General features: G+C 28.8%; 2 protein-coding genes across 2 annotated transcripts; both read right to left on the bottom strand.

Annotated features, from left to right (window-relative positions):
* Positions 1–925: 925 nt before the first annotated feature.
* Papst2 (PAPS transporter 2) lies at positions 926–2,622 on the bottom strand. The gene is made up of 3 exons (XM_070648417.1): positions 2,166–2,622; positions 1,694–2,095; positions 926–1,501 (listed from the first exon to the last, which is right to left on the bottom strand). The coding sequence occupies exons 1-3, from the start codon at positions 2,469–2,471 to the stop codon at positions 1,166–1,168; spliced, it is 1,044 nt and encodes a 347-aa protein (XP_070504518.1). The 5' UTR covers positions 2,472–2,622; the 3' UTR covers positions 926–1,165.
* Positions 2,623–5,279: 2,657 nt separating this feature from the next.
* LOC139096673 (M protein, serotype 5-like) lies at positions 5,280–6,380 on the bottom strand. The gene is made up of 2 exons (XM_070648400.1): positions 6,273–6,380; positions 5,280–6,221 (listed from the first exon to the last, which is right to left on the bottom strand). The coding sequence occupies exons 1-2, from the start codon at positions 6,346–6,348 to the stop codon at positions 5,344–5,346; spliced, it is 954 nt and encodes a 317-aa protein (XP_070504501.1). The 5' UTR covers positions 6,349–6,380; the 3' UTR covers positions 5,280–5,343.
* Between the last annotated feature and the right edge of the window lie 10,536 nt (positions 6,381–16,916).

The following is a 16,916-nucleotide window of genomic DNA, read 5'->3' as shown; positions in this document are numbered from 1 at the left end:
TCGTTCATTCATTTTTTTCCCATCACATTTTATTTGCATTTCTGTAAATTTTATTACACAAGGAGAGAGATATGACGGAGATGGCACAAAAAATATCTCATTTAATAATAAAAATCGCTCGTCGATGACTGGTAAAGTTATGTTTGTTTACAGAGGGTTTTATGGATGTCACAACACTTCCCTTCAATTCCATCCTCTTTTTTTCCCATCACTGTTACACACCAAAAAAGTATTTATTGTGGGGATCTGCTATGTTTGCCGTATGTCCATAAAATCATCCTTATAAATATACATAAACTTTTTTTGGCGCGCACTTTAATTCGACTTTAATTCAAATTTAAGATCGTAAAATAAAATATCTCTTCTTTTATCGGGAACGGGAAGTTAAAAAATTTATTGAGAAGCTCAAAAAAGGAACAAAAAATCTGATGAGACAACAATTTTTTTTCACTGTGCTATCTCATTTCGATTAAAAAAAATTCCGTTCTGCTGAGGTGACTGCTTATTTATGAGGGATGAAAAAGTTAGTGTCAATGAATGTAATCGAAATAGAATATTTTAACCCTTTCATGGCTATAAAAAGATCATAAAATAATGTATCGCGGAATTATAATAAAACATTTGGATTCTCCTTTCGAGGTGAAGAGATATGAACTATTTAATGAAGTTGTCGCGTTTGTTGGTTTTGTGTTTGACAGAGGAAATGAGAAAAAGATGGAATATAGAAACTTATCCTTTGTTTGTTTAGTCATCACGTTTTATGCATTTTTAATTGCAATTTTGTGACTGTTATTATTAAGGATAAAAAAATATTTTTAATCAACAAAAACAGAAGAATAAACAACAGCAATGATCGTAAAATTTTCTCTGAAATTATTAAACATACCATAAAGTTATTAAGACGAAATGTCATAAAAATGATTTTTTAGGCGTAAAAAGATAAATAAAACAGAAGATATTTGTGCTTAGAGGGAACACGTGAGAGACATTTTATGCTTTATACCATTCTAAAGTTTTATATCAATTTAATCCTTTTTCTGTACTGTTTTCTAATTAAAATGGAATTTTATTTGCCATTATCTTAAATGGTCCTTTCATAATGTGTGTTTAAATACTAAAAAAAATTTAATTACTTTTTAGAATCTAATTAGAGTCAAAATGTTTCTTAAATGTCAAGAAGTTTTTGTCTACTTTCATCTTTACGTCTATGTATCAATCTTCTAAATTTACCAATAAATTCTGTGAACGTTAATTTTGATCTCTTGCTATACACGTTAAGATAAATACCTAAAACAATGATCAGTCCTGACCAAACGTATTGCCATGTGAATGGCTTTGTAAAGAATATAAACGATACAGCAATGCTCATAGCTTTGCGAGTTGTCGTGACTGTAACAGCCGTTGTAGCTCCTGTTGTTCGTACAAGGGTTAAAACGATTTGTATTCCTAAATATCCCGTAATGCTTAGTAAAAAACTATAACCATAAGTCTCCATTGGATGCTATAAATGAAAAAAACGGTCAAAAAATTCAAACATTGTTCAGTAAACACTGTAAAAACATCGCGAAAAACACTGTAAAACAATGAAAAAACGTGTTGTTGTTTTTGTTGTTGTTGTATATGAAAATGAAAAACTGTTAAATGTCGATAACCCAATAACTTGGTTAAATGTTGATGACAAATTTTTAAATACCTTCCAAGCAAATTGAAATCCATCGAAGAAATCTCCAGTTATTACCATAAATGCCAACAAATATAAAAATCCAATGCCATAAGAATAAAATACGACTTCACTGTTCGAAGCTTTGTATTTCTTCATTGCCAACTCTTGGACATTTCCAATCACAGCATCAAAAACTAAGGCTACTGATATTACGAAAACACCGTATCCACTAAATTTTGGTGACACTTGCGAATCAGCAAGAGTAAAGAATACTAATCCTATGCACATCGCAAATGCTGCCATAAAATCCATAAAGCTATGTTTCTTTTTTTGAATCAATATCGATCCAATTAGCACCGGAATCAGTTTACAACTTTTGAAAATAATTTGCATTGGATAGTTGAGATATTCCAATGAGAAGTTCGATAATCCCTGCATATGAAGTGGAAAAAAGGAAAATTTAAAATCGTGAAAGTTTTTAAAGAGTAATTAATTTTCTTACCATTGTCCCTAAAGTTAAAAATGCTAACAACAGGTAAATATTTAGTGGAACCTGTCGATGCATTTTTGCATTTTCTTTGAGCCCGAAAATTGTATAATAGAAAAATTGAACTAATGTTATGTACCATCCTGAAACACCTTCATAAGTGAAGATTAGTTCAGCGAAATATCCATAAATCAAGTAGAAAACAAATACTAGTCCACAGCAGATGAAAAATTCTGATTGCTTGCTAAGGTCTCTAAATTTACAGCATAATACATGAAATTCACTTTGAGATTTCTCATTATTTCGATATGTTGGAAGCATTCCAATGTTGAATAATTAAATACTATTTAATTGACATAAATATAATTGTTGTACAGAATATAATCACTTAAAATAACTAATGTATTACTAAAGTTTATTTTTTTGTTTACAAGTTATAATGTATCAACGTTGACTAATATTTTTGTTTTGTTATAATGTGATGGAATTTTAAGGAAAATTAATAAGTTTAATCGATTTTTACAAAACATGATGAAATCCTATCAACATATGATTTCGAAAATTCGAAAGCGGTTAAATCTATGATGACTATCATGACATATCATACATTCTATATCATGTCACATACATACGTTAATAACAGTAGTAAAAGATTTTTTCTTCTGCACAACGTTGTTCATTGCTAAGTGTAATGCACAGAAACTTTCTCTTTTTCATTTTATCCTCGTTCAGGATACGCTTAACAAGAAGAAAAGAAAGAACTCTATTTATGTGGTATTTTAAATGACATTCTCTATATTATGCTGTAAGTGGTTGTGAATCTCTTTTTATTTATCTATCCAGCTTTTAATTACGTTGTAGCTTTTATTTATTTATTTTTTAAATTGCACATATTTATGGATGAATTCTTTTTAATAGATTAATGTTCCACATACATAGTCATTTTTATCTTTTGAATTTTTAATCACTAATGTCATTATGTTAAAAAATATCATTTCTCTTATTCTTGTCATAGGGAGAAAAGTCAAAAGATGTTATGAAAAATGTACATAATTTTAATGAGTTTTTATTCATAATTATTATTCATATTATTATGCTGATGCTAATTAGGGAAAAAGTCGCGAGAATTTTTTTTTACGAATCAGTTTAACAAATATGAAAAGAAAATAATTTTAAGCGCACAAATGAAATTAAAAAGTGGATTTTTATAGCATATTTTTAGACAATTGCTTAATTATAGTAATTTTGAGTAAATTTCATCATTTAACATTAGAATAATAACGTTGATAGTCACATTATTCATGGATTAGACGTCATTAGACTTTCTTTTCTTTTTTGTGAAGTGTGCCAATCAAAACAGTATTCAAATACTTCCTTAATTCGCTGGTCGAATAGATCGATTGAGATCCATGGATTTACTTAGCTTCAAATAGAGCTGGCTAAGCTGGTCTATCGACTGCATCTCTCCATGAGTTCTAGGACCTAAGAATTAAGGACAATGATGTTCGTCCCTACAAAATTTTCTCTCTAGATCCATCCATCGACCAAACAAGCTCATTCTTTATATTTTGTTGATAAAGATTTCATTAACTGAAAATTATTTTGGGTATTTTATGAAATGCGCTCATATTATCATGTTCTAACAATCCTTTCCGAAATGACTTTTTAATTTATGCATACATGCTGAATGTCTTTTTATGACACATTAATTATTTCTCCAGCAACAAATAACAACGCAACATAATAAAATTTGATGATGAATGTAGTGTTCATGTATGAATTGGTATGTCGAGAGCTCTTGAAAATTCATCAGACGTACTTATTTTTAATTTCCATTGATTAATTTATGAATGTATGACAAACTTATTGTAATTTTATGCATATTTTCATTTTTCATCTTTATGAATGGTTATTCCTATCATTAATATCTTTACTCATTCATTAAGAATTTATGATGGATATAAGAGAAGCCAACTAAATGTAATTAAGGAACTGCTTAAGAATATTATAGCTCATTTTATGATTCTGATAATTTCGTTTTTTATTCATTGACCTCACCAATTATAGGGATTAAATGATGAAGGATAAATAAAGACATTAGTCATGCAATTTGCATTCATTCGATATCATTCATTTTTGTGGGTTAAAAACTAATTTCTTTTTTCAACCATGAATAGGATTTATTTGTTATTATTGCACATCCCCTAAATTGTCTTTGCTCCTCCTCCTCACATGCTTCCTTCAACATTGCACAACCATAAACCGCATAAGACTTCATTTATCATTTTTATGTTGTGCAAAAAAAAAAAAATTTTATTGCATGGACTTTAATCTCGTACCAAGGATTTTATTCTTTATGGCTCAACTGACTTCTTTACTTTTGTGGAGGAAAATGAAGAAAGACTGAACGAATAATGCAATTGGAAAATGGTTTAGTTGATAGAAGATAGAATTAAAATCATGAAATATAATTAAGCTAATAGAACACGCCATCAAAACGAATGGAATTACATTTAATCAATTTATTATCCATTTTCAATTTGCCATTTACTTTAAAAGAACTGCAGTGATGGTTTTTAATGTAATTACGGAGATGATAACCGATGTTTTATTGCACTGTTATCGAAATAATTGGCTATAATGGAATTAGCAGTTTAAGGAAATTTCTTCTTATTACTTCTTTTTGTATCTCTTTTTTCTTACATGCAAATCTCATCCATTCAATTGCTGTCTTCATCCACACATTTCGAGATGCAATGAAAAATGTTTGAAAAATTCAAGACAGCTATAAAATGAAAAGCATCTCGAGCATTTACATATTGATATTTTATTTTTATTTTTTTATGGCTTTCCTTAAACATTTTCCATGTCTTGTGCTTTTTCATACAGTCTCCTTCTTCTATTATAGCAAACGAGAGTCAATAATATGAATAAGATGATAGAGTAGAGGAAATAGCAGAGACAATTTTCAATTTCTCTTGTAAACTATAAAAGGCATTCGAGCATTCGAAATGATTGTTATGATAACTTTATTCCTTATTGTTTAAATTCTTTTTTACGATGTCGAAGAAAATTGATTTAGTAGTAAAAACAAAGAGATATAAGCCATTTGCTTGAGAAACTCTTAGATGCATTGATAAAGTGAACCTTGATGGAACATAATTTTATTCAAGATTTTCAAGTGTTTGACAACTTAAAGACTTTCATCCGATGGTCCAAAGTGACGTTCAAATACTCTTTTTGCTGCTGGTTTAATTTTCTTTCCATCAACTACAACATTTTTCATAGCCTTTCTTTCGGCAGATATTTCCCTTAAAATGTTTTTCAAATGTGGATCATCAAATACATCTTGTGTAGTTTCTTCACTATATTCTTCAGTTTCGCTTTCAAATCCTTGTTGCATTCGCTGAAATTGTCGAAGAATGTCATACATAGGAATTGTGATTAATGGAATATCGTCATCCTCATCCTCAGAATCATCGTCATCGTGTGGTTTTTTATTTTCCAGTTGTTTGTTAATAAATTCATCATTGAGTATGCTGTTAAGATTTATAGTATCATCACCTTCAATATCAGCCTTATTTAAAAGAGTTTTTTTCTTTTTTTTCGGCTTTTCTTCTGATGATTCGTTATGATCATCATGATGCTCATCAGTCTCTTTATATTCTTCGAACGTATCTCCATGACGATCATATCGAATTGCATGATCATCTACAGAGGATGATATATCATGAAGATTTTCTTTTTGGACTTCTGTAATATTTTCGTTTTCATTTTTTTTCACGATATTTTTTGGAGACAATTCAGCATGTTCTGTTACTAAAGATTTGGCTTTGTCCTTGCAACCACCACCATCACTATTCAGTTTTAATTTTTCTGATTCAATAGAATCACCTTTGCTGTCAAATCGTATAACATTTGCCTCGTCACTGTTTTTCAAAACCTTTTCAATTGGACTTGTTTTTTCCTGACTTGGACTTGGACTAGGACTTGCTGGAGAAGATTCTTTTGTTATTGCTTCTTTGATTTTGTTGATTAAAAAGTTAACATCTCTTTCGTCATCAATATCTCCTGAAAAATGTCCACACTAGAACCATTAATGATTATTATAAATTAACTTACCCATAGGAACGCAATTAGTAAGTTTGATACTAATTGACATAAAAATAGTCACGATGACAATTATTTTCAATTTCATAGCTCCCGTAGATGTTTATTGTACCAAATTTCAGAAACAATTGAGAGAAAAATTAAAATATGTGAAGTATACTCCAAAAACCGTAATGCTTCATTCATCCATATTTGTTCAGTTGGTGTCGTTTTCATTATGATCAAGAAGGTTCACGTTTAAAAACTATAATTTTTTGAATGCAATAAAACAAATAGGTATATATTTTTCTTCAAAAAAATGAAACTAAAGTTTCCTTAATAATCCTTAAAACAAACGAAATTCAAATTTCTTACAATAAAATTCATTCATGCAGTGAATTGTTGATATCCTTATTGTTTGTGAATTTTATTACGAATAATATGCAAGGAAGCAGAACATTAGAATTTGCCATTAAATTGCCTTCAAGTTTCATTCTGTTCCTTTTTAAAAATTGCATAAACAAGTACATGAATAAAGTTGATATGAGCAAATTTTTTATTGCAGCACCATGAGAAGGATTTTTTACGAGGCAATTTTTACTATTTTAATGTTCCATGACATGCATTGAATTCTGTTGAAATGAATGAGCAGAGATATGAAGCATACTCTCGTTCCTTTTTTACGATCACACACAGAATCTCTTTCCTATTCTACAGCTCATGTGCTGCAATAAAAAAGTATAAAAATAAATCGAAATTAAAACCGTGAAAAAAATCAATCAATTTAATTGAATGAATGAAGGAGCAGGCAGCTAATACCATGAAATAATGGACTTTATGATGGACACACATGCGAATCGAGATTAAGACATATTTTTAATCCCTTTTTCATAGATTGTGCTAATAATGCCATTTAGAGTCATAAAAATGTTGAAAATTGAAGAATTTTCTATTAATTCACCAAACAAATGTTGTTCCAATACAGCTCTTATGATGTTCCTGTATAATATCCCATCATTTCATTTCATGTATTAACTGCATTTTTATAGTTTTTCATATCGCAAATAGAAATTGAGGGTGTTATTTTCGGTATTATTTATTAATATTTTTATGGGCCATCCAGATGAATCGTAATTTCCGTTTTAACACTTCTGCATCAATATTGTTTTTCTTTTCACTTCTCACTACTTTCACAACATTCAACATGATGATAATGATGATTGCATAGTGAATAGTTGGTTGGTGTTAAAGAACATAATATGAAGAATTAAAAATTTATGACAAGGAATGAAATTGAATGCTGAATATGCGGTAGAGCAATCAATAGTGCAATGCATTAAGAATAATAAAAATTGATAGAGAAACCAATTTTATGGCTTAAATAAATGTAAAGAAGCTTTCTCAACTGAATTTATTGATATTATTATGAATATTCAGTTTATGTTTCTGTAAATAAAGCTACGTACTGCACCTCCTTTAATTTACCCCTCCCTTGGATTTGCCTTGCAGCACGTTACACATTTCGGATTTTCGAATCCAATCAATCATTAATTATTTTTAAAGTGAACTCACCCCTATTAATTATAAATGCGCTTCTTGTGTTTTGATTAGATTCATTCTTACTAACTTTTTTTATCTCATTGAGCAGAAGAAATTCTTCGCAATTGCAATAATAATACTGAAGTTGCGATATGAATAAAATTGCTTCACTCTTTCTTTTCTTTTCCTTCTCATCTTTCACAAATCCAATTTTACAAAATTGTGCACAATTCAATTGCATGATGAATCAACTTCTTCTCCTTTTTAACATTTCTCACTGTATGTACATATATATATAAAGTCTCATCCGTTGTAATCTGATTACAAAATACAATAATAAAATGTGCATGAAGATGAGAAAGGTGATTTTTTTGTTCATTTTCACTCTTTTTATTTTAATCGAAATTCATTCATCCATGATGCTGCTGATGCAAATTTCCTATTCTTAAAACATTGATATGCATATAAGCATGAATGCATATATTTTATATGATGATTGAAGGTAGCGGTCATTGAACCTTTCCAATGATGCAAAATTTACAACATTACATTTGTTGGTGTTTGTCACCCGTTCGATTAACAATAAACGATTCTGCTATCAAGATTGAAAGGAAGTAAATAAAAAGTTTTCAACCGCAAATGAGAAATCCATCATCATAAAATTTTTTTGATTGTCATCTTGTTATTATTTGAGAATACAGACTAATCTTCCTTAAAATCCCTTCTTTTTTAAAAGAATAATTTCATTCCGTCATTTTAATGCTTATTTAGCGACAACATCAACAAATAAATTGTAAAATGTGTGAAATCATTTGAGAAGTATGTTTTACGATTTTGTATTAATTTAAGGATTTTGTGAGGATTTCCGTTTACGATGCTTTGAGTAAACTGAAACTTGTGGAATGCATAAGTCGACATAATCCTAGTGATAAAACCTTTCTACTCTATTAAGATGGTATTCTTAGTCTTCAATCAATCACTCACTCGCTCACTTGAGATGATGAGAAGATGCTCAAGTTTGCTTATTCCTTGGGTATTTTTCATTTTTAAGAATATTTTTGTTTATGTCTGCATTGTCATTCTTAGGAAGTGGGTTTCTTCGTTAAGATGTTGCTAATCTTGAGCATTGTATCTTTCGCTAACGACGTTTGTCATATATCTTGGTTTCATGTATCGAGGAAATTAAATGTTTACAATTTAGTTGATGGAATTTGATTGCATTGGATTTCTGATTTTCAATCTATACCTCGTTTTTTGGTTCATGAAATTTCTTCTTTTGTCCATTGAATTTAAAAATAAGTTTTTTGAACTGCACACATCAATATGTACTGTAACTCCTCAATAATTCAAATATTTATCAAGTTAAAAGCACTCGAAACTTTCTTGAGCATTAAAATTATTGAAAATAAATTTTTAAATTCAAGAAGACACGAAAAGACAATCTTCAGCAGAAAAATATCATCGAGTACATCAACTCATCTGTTTACTGAAAAAAGAAGGAAAAAGTTCTTCACCCAATAGTAATCTTATGATGCTCTCATAAATCTATTTTAAAGAAAAGAAAAATTATTTCATTTTACACTTTCCATTTGCCAGCAATTCATTCTATTGAAAAATAACCACGAGATTATTTTAATGGTTTCAAATGAATTTTTCATTTTACTCATACTTCTTTCAAGTAGATGAAAAGTTTCTTTTTGTTAGTGGTGCTTGCCTTCTTCTCGCTTGAGATAAATTCGAATGAATGAATCATAAAAGAATGTTCTCCTTGCTTTTTCTATCATCTTTGCTGATATATTTTAAATGATTGCGCAGCATTTTTTATCATCAGCCATTCTTTTCAAGTGCATAATTACACTTAAATTGTTGTCTCATATTTTGTCTCAGACGCTGTCTTCTACTTTGCAAAATACAAAAAAGTGCTTGCCTTCCAAAACATCATCAAGTGTTTAATAATCCCTTCAAAATCTTTCTTCCTATCCTAATTGAGGTCTATGCAGACTTAACTTGCACAAAATTTTCGAGATTGGCCATATTTTAAGAATGAACTTCTCCGTCTGCATCAAATTAAAGAGATTTTTTGACATTTTTTAAACCAAAATCGCCCCGAGATTTTTCTTTCCTTTTTCTATTCTTTGCTTCTTCACTTCCTTTTTAATACCCAAACGTGACATTCACAAAAGGTTCTTTTAAGTGAACGAAATAATTTGTATAATAATATGTAGATGTATACATGCATCATGATACTGATGATGATGACGACTTTAGCAGGAGGAGAGAATGGGAAATAAATAATGCTTAACATGAAAAGAAGGAGCTGAAAAAGTGAAAAATCACTTGAGAAAAATAAGAAGAATGAGATTGGGAAAGGAGTTAGTAACGAATATTAAATAACAACGCATTTTTCCACTTCCTTTTAAAATATGATCATCACTTCAAAAATAAAACTAATCCACAATGCCTAAAAAGGACAGATAAATTGAGGACATCAAGTGATTTATTTCATATTATTAAGATAGAAAAGCATCTTGTAATCGTCTACCCGTAGATGACGGGACACCATCAATAATATAGAAAAAATGCTGAAAGATTTTAGCTAAAGAAATTTTAGTTGTAACAGAATCTCCCAACATACCATCCTTGTTGCTGAATTTTTTATACATTTTGCATTTCTTTTTTTCTCCCATCCTTTTTCGCTCATGTACTTTTTGAATGAAAAGCAATAGTATGAACATGAAAAAAAGGAAATCTTTAAGGTGTATTAGACGACAAGGGATTCATAAGAGAGGAGAAAAAGAATGAAAAGAAAAGTGAATGAGAGTCATTGAGAAACATATTTTGGTAATGGATCTGATGTTTAAAAGACCATGACTTTGAATGGCATTCATCCATCAAATGTGAAAATTTGAATGCTTTTGCCTTCATTTTCTATAATTTGATGCGTTGCTGGTTGATGAAAGTAAAATATTTTATGAATTATGGTCGGAGTAAGTCATCTGTTAATCAACAATATTATGAAGCAATACGTGTGAAATAGTGCAAGCATTAAACTAAAGAACAAGAGCTAATTTTACTATTGACAAGGGTTAAGGAACTTTTCTTATTGTCAATCAATCAATTTTCAAATGGGATTTCTTCTTTAACATTTTTTACAGCATTTAAAAATATTTATTAGGTTAAGTTCCATGGCTTGTTTTGGAAATTTTATTCCGTCATCTGTGCTCTAAGTGTTAAACTTACAAATCTTTAAAGATCTTTAAATAGATCAGTTTCTTGCAAAAGTTTATATTAAATTTTTCAAAATTTAAAATTAAACTGCAAAACGGAATTTTAGTTTGAAAATGCTTTTTAGTTCCCGTCATCATTTAAATGGTTATCAAAAATAAAGTTTTGACACTAATAAGAATTCTGGATTTCAAAAATGTTATGAAAATTTGAGAAAGATTGGGTTAAACACAAATTAACTAATTCAATCCCTTCCTTATGTTATTGTTGTTGAACAAAAAGAACCCTTTCATATAATTTTAAATGCTTGTTGTTGTTGTTTTGGAAACGAGCATTTTTTGCTTTAATCTTCCTTATTATGACCGATTTTTTTCTTCAGATACTGCTTAAAGTTTTTTTTATTGACATCCTTGAGGCAAAATAGGAAGCAATAAAAGTGGAGAAATTTTTATTTTATTGTGTTGCTATGTGTGTCCATATTTCATGACTCGGTAAATTTTATGATTAAGAAATGCTGGAATCATATTATAGGATAATATCTTAACTCAGAAAGAATTAATTGTCTAGAAGTCATACTCATGTTCTTAAAAAATATTCATTTCTATAAGTCATCGTAGCTGCTTTATTAGTAAATTAAATTTTGCATTTGTGAAATTATTACATCGATTCCCAATGAATGCATTGTCGAAAATTCTTAAGTAATATGAAACAATTGTAAATATTGCGAACTCAATATTATCTGAAAATTGCAAACGTTTCAATAAAAATGGGATTTAAAGTATTTGATTTATTTTCATGTGCTTCAATTTTTCGACAAGTACTCCTTTCAAAATAGCCATGCTTTCTCCTTTTTCTTATTTAATATTGTATGTAAACAAAAACTTTTTTATTTTTCTGTTCAATAGCTTTAAAGTATCAGATACATAAATATTGTGAATTGTATTAAGTGAAGTACCAAAGTTGAGATGAGACCACAAATCTTCAAATATTTTTTTCTCTTTCTTTCCCATCTTCAGTTAGTCAGTAAAAAAAGAAAATTGAGAAGGAAGAATCACTTTAAGAGCATTAAAATTAATTTTAATTTCCTCTTTTATTCAATAAAAATATTTTCTTTTTCGTGGATTTAGCGCCCATAAAAATTATGATTTATGTTCATTTTTTTCTACTTTTTATTTTTTATGGATAAACATTTTTATTTCATTTTTTTTTTCATCCCGATTCATTATCCTTCGGTATGCCTATTTAAATATTTGTGATTGTGATCTTTTTATTTTATTTTTTATACTTTTTCTGACTCTTCTGACCTTTATTTTCATAGTTTTAGGGCTAAAATGAACAATATCTAACAATTTAACTCAGTGGTGGACAACCTGAGTGCTTCATGAAAATTTTGAGAATGATTTCAAACGTTTGCCATGTGCGGTTTCAGTGGAGACTTACTACCGAATTGTGCCGCAAAAATAAAAAAGTTGCCCACCACTGGCTTAACTACAATTAGTGATTTTATTGACAACAAGTAATGAAATAAATGCGTCATATCCATCCAAAGCTACTGAATGTTTATCAACTTCTTGTTTTTATTACAAAACGATAAAAAAATACTCGTGAAAAATTAAAAAAAAATCTTTAATGTTTGCGACGCTCTTAAGATTCTTTTATGTACGAACGACTTCTTATGCTTCTAAATTATAGGGTGAATTCTCATTCATGATTTTCTTTAATCCACGGTTCATGGTCCTCTTATTATGATAACAAAACAGGAAATTTGAGAGTTAAATTTCTTTATACTTTTTGCTTACAAATTGTTTTCAATTGTTTCAAGACTCAATATCCATTAATCACTTGAATACGGACAGCTCTTGAAGTGTAAATGCAATAAAGTCATTAAAATCCCTTCAAATAACATGTAAGTGATGTTTCAGGTTTTCTTTTTGTGTATTTTTTTTTATGGGAAAGCAATTTCAATTTTAGAAATTCCTATCATGGCATTCCTTTGAGGGTAGCCATAAGGAGGCCTGTAAATAAAATATTTTCATTGGCAGCTATAAAAATTATGATTGAAATTGTTTTCCTTACAAAGACATAAAAATCATCATCATCTACTTACTTACTCACTTATTCAACAATCCACTAAAATGCGTAAAGGAAGAGTATGGATTGTGCTTGTAAAAAATAAAATAAAAATATAAAAGGCAAATAAATAAATAAATCGATTTCCTCACATTCATTTAATTTGCTATTCCCCCACAACATAACACAGATTTTATTATGCATTCATTCATTTCTCTGCGGACCATCATGAAAAACGGCAATAAATGTTGTCAGAATTTTTATTGACGGCTCTCCTTTTCGAATCAATGAATGAATAGGAATTTGATTTAAAGTATCGCAAATCTGCTTTTAAAATGTTTTTCAAAGTGACATGATGATTTAGAGAGTTATTTTGAGGGAAGTGCAGAAAATGGTTATTGAGGTTGTTTTGATTTATTCCTTCTGTAAAAGTATTACTTAACTCTAATTTCTAGAGTAAATCAGGAATAATTGATGCAAGCCGTATTTTAGAAACAATTCTATTTTAGCTGGATTTAAAAGCATTCCAGAAATTATCTTTTTTTATAACAATCACAAAAAATGAATTAAATTTGTATGCTGTAATACAGTTAAGCTGTAATCTTGTATGGAATCAACATGATTTGGATTGGAAATAAATATTTTTTTATTATTCTCCATGCGGATTTTGCGTGTAACAATTTTATGATTTTTAAATACACCAAATCGTTTAATTTTAAGATTCCTAAACCAGATTTTATGTTCACATCATATTTCATTCCATTTGCCAAATTAAAATTTTTTTTCCATCTCCCAATCTCCTCAAAAATTTTATCGTTTTCCGATTTTTAAATCTGTGTATTTTCCGATATGACATGAATGTGGAACGAAGTGAGAAAATTTTATGAGCTTGACAATACTTTACATTTCATCTCCATTTTTGTGCTCTATTTGAAAGGAGATTTTGAATTTGAAATCATAAAAATATTTAGCACTGATGTTGCCTGCATATTGTCACCATATTTTTTGACCATAAATGAAATAAATATTAAAACATGAACAGCCAATTTTACAACTTCTGACTGCTCATGACTAATAAATTATAACTTTTAAAGTCAAATGCATTGATAAAAAAATAAGGTTAATATATCTACTACACTTGTAAAATTCATCAATTTCATTAAGAATACAACGAGAAATAATTTACAAGCAGGTTACAGGTTTAAATCACAATTATTAATGTAATAATCTCAAATTTTTTCATTACTTATACTTGTACTCTGAATACCTTTTTATTAATTTAAGATTTATTAAATATTTTTGACTTAATGAAAAATATTGTAGCCAAATTATTTCTTGGTCCATCTTCATCTAAGATCCAAATTCAATTAAAAGTAAGTCGTCAAATTACTTTAGTAATAAAATTTCCCCTTCACCTTCTGTTGCAAGTAATTTCTTTTTTAATTGCTCAGTGTGTAACAAATTTTAATGTTTCTGGTTCTCAATTCTGTTACATTACGTCTCGAAATTGTCATCGTCATTAACCATTATGACTAATTTTGACTCCTTCTGTGTGTCCTCAATGTTTATATCTTTGTTATTTTGAATCGTAAATTTAGTTTAAATTTTATTTGTCTACTAGAAGAAGAGCAGGACATTCTGGAAAAACAAAAATCTTGAAATCCTAAAAGTTACTCAAAAAAAGGGGATAAAACAAGATGAGAAAATTTTTATCGCTCTTTTTGTCCAGAAATTTTTTATGTACATTTACAACAGTCACCAGTGTTGCATGAGTCCTTAATTAGAATTTTTTTACAATCGACGCCGATGACTGTTGCTTTTGTATGATATGTATTTTAGAAGGGAATGAGAGAATTAGTTAGGGACAGTTCAACAGTTTGATTGAAGAAGAAAAAAACAGCAATTAAAATTTTAATGCCTTTTAATGCGCCGAAAGTCACAATTTTCATTTATTCATGCTTTCCAATTAATTTCATCTCAATATAAATACAGCAAATACTGGCAGTGATGAAACATTTTTTTTCCTATTAAAATGCAAATCGTTCGTTTGATGACTAGCATAGACTATTATCTATGTTGTGTTGCTTTATATCATCGCTAAAATTACAAATTGCCCATCAATATATAGACTGTATTTTTTTTATTTTTATGTACGTTAGATATGAGATTAAGTCATCTATTGGAAAAAATCTCTCGATGGTGGTAAATTTTTTATGCTCCTGGACTTAATTTTTTTATTTTCATTTCTTTCTTTATATTCTATACTCTGTGTGAGACTGTACAAAACATAAAAAATTCTTTTGAGAATGTTAAATCAAAAATGGATATTAAAAAAAGTCAACTTTTATATCAGAAAATGCAAAACGACTTTGAATCATAAAAAAAATATATCCTTATGTAAATTTCAAACGTATACTAGCATGTGATGTGTATCTTTGTTGTGTGTTTATTCACATCAATGGAATGAAATAACTTTTTTTTTTTGTGATTTTCAAGCAATATTTTATATGTAAAAGATACAACAATTCTATTTATGATGATAAAAAATATATCTAGCACATAAAAAGTGTCATTCTTTTATGACATAGGGATGTGGATAAAAGCACTATATGTGCTGCTATCAGACACAAATTAACGACCAGGAAGAATGTCGTTGATCATCAGGACAATAAAATGACTCGTTTTTTAATACATTTAAAAGTTCCTTTTGAGGATTGGTTTAAACTTTGGTATATGCGACATTCTTAGTTTTTTGAATGTAACTCGTATTTGATTTGAGTAAATTTTGAGATAAAATCATTCAGTAATTTTACATGCTTCATCTAGTCTAATATCTAATAATCCCTGACAGACTTCCATTACCAAATCACTTATTGTCAATCGATTTTGTGTTTGAGATAGATTTAAGTCGAATTTTACTTACCAATATTAAATTCATCTATGAATGTAAATGTAATGCCAACATCAGTCAGAATTTATAATAATATCTTTACGATTCTTGATATGTAGAATTTCAATCTTTTAACAACTTATGTGTACCTACAGTTCAATCCACAAAATGGCAAGTCAGAAATGATATCAAAGAAAATGCAAAATCAAAAAAGTGAATTGTTAAAACAAATTTTTCGCTCGCCAGAATGGAAAAATTGAAAGTAAAAAAGAATTGAAATTGATTTTTATCATCATCGATATAAAAGATGAAACTTTTTTTAATGGATTAGCATTATATGACATTTTCTACAGTTCATATATGAATAAAATATGAGAATTCCTTCTTCAAACTTTTACTTCACAATTGCTTACAATCGCGAGTAAACGTATCTCAATGTATGACATAAATTTCGCGAGACAAATGACATTACTTCTGCAGTAAAAAATCCCAATTGTTTGCGTTTGGTTTTCCGCTCACTACTCACTGCTGCTGCGATGTTCATGTCAAGAGCATTTGGCAATTTCCTTTTTATTTCGTTATCCTTTAAGCGATTCAATAATAACATGATCATAAATAAAATTACATATGAGCATAAATATAAGTATATGAGATTTCCATACATGTCAAATATGTAGATGCTTAAAAATCTGTTACATTCCGCAGAAATTCCCCCTTTCAATAATGCACATAACAAGCGTAGATAATAAATTATGTATGACATCAAATTTGCTTGACTCTTTCTTTCTCTCTTCCCAAAACTTTTTTTTGTTGTTGTTATTGTTTTGAAATGTGGCGTGGGTGAGTGGAAATCCTTTTAAAATCTAGGGAAAAAAGACAATTTGTCGACAACTAAAATGAAATAAAAAAAAATATATATGATAAATCAGAATTGCGGAATAATAATGTAAACC

The sequence above is a fragment of the Chironomus tepperi genome, unplaced genomic scaffold, assembly GCF_022539635.2.
Source record: "Chironomus tepperi strain 1889 unplaced genomic scaffold, CSIRO-AGI_Ctep_v1 contig_398, whole genome shotgun sequence".
Taxonomy (NCBI): Eukaryota; Metazoa; Arthropoda; class Insecta; order Diptera; family Chironomidae; genus Chironomus; species Chironomus tepperi.
Note: the sequence above shows the minus strand (reverse complement) of the source record. Positions and strands in the feature narration are given on the sequence as shown.

What these genes read in the sequence shown, in the direction of transcription:
- Papst2 (XM_070648417.1), bottom strand. Translation starts at nt 2,471, where the DNA reads ATGCTTCCAACATATCGAAATAATGAGAAATCTCAAAGTGAATTTCAT. An exon ending in TTTTAACTTTAGGGACAATG is followed by an intron (nt 2,096 to 2,165) that starts GTAAGAAAATTA and finishes CTTCATATGCAG; the next exon opens with GGATTATCGAACTTCTCATT. An exon ending in GATTTCAATTTGCTTGGAAG is followed by an intron (nt 1,502 to 1,693) that starts GTATTTAAAAAT and finishes TTTCATTTATAG; the next exon opens with CATCCAATGGAGACTTATGG.
- LOC139096673 (XM_070648400.1), bottom strand. Translation starts at nt 6,348, where the DNA reads ATGAAATTGAAAATAATTGTCATCGTGACTATTTTTATGTCAATTAGT. An exon ending in TACTAATTGCGTTCCTATGG is followed by an intron (nt 6,222 to 6,272) that starts GTAAGTTAATTT and finishes GACATTTTTCAG; the next exon opens with GAGATATTGATGACGAAAGA.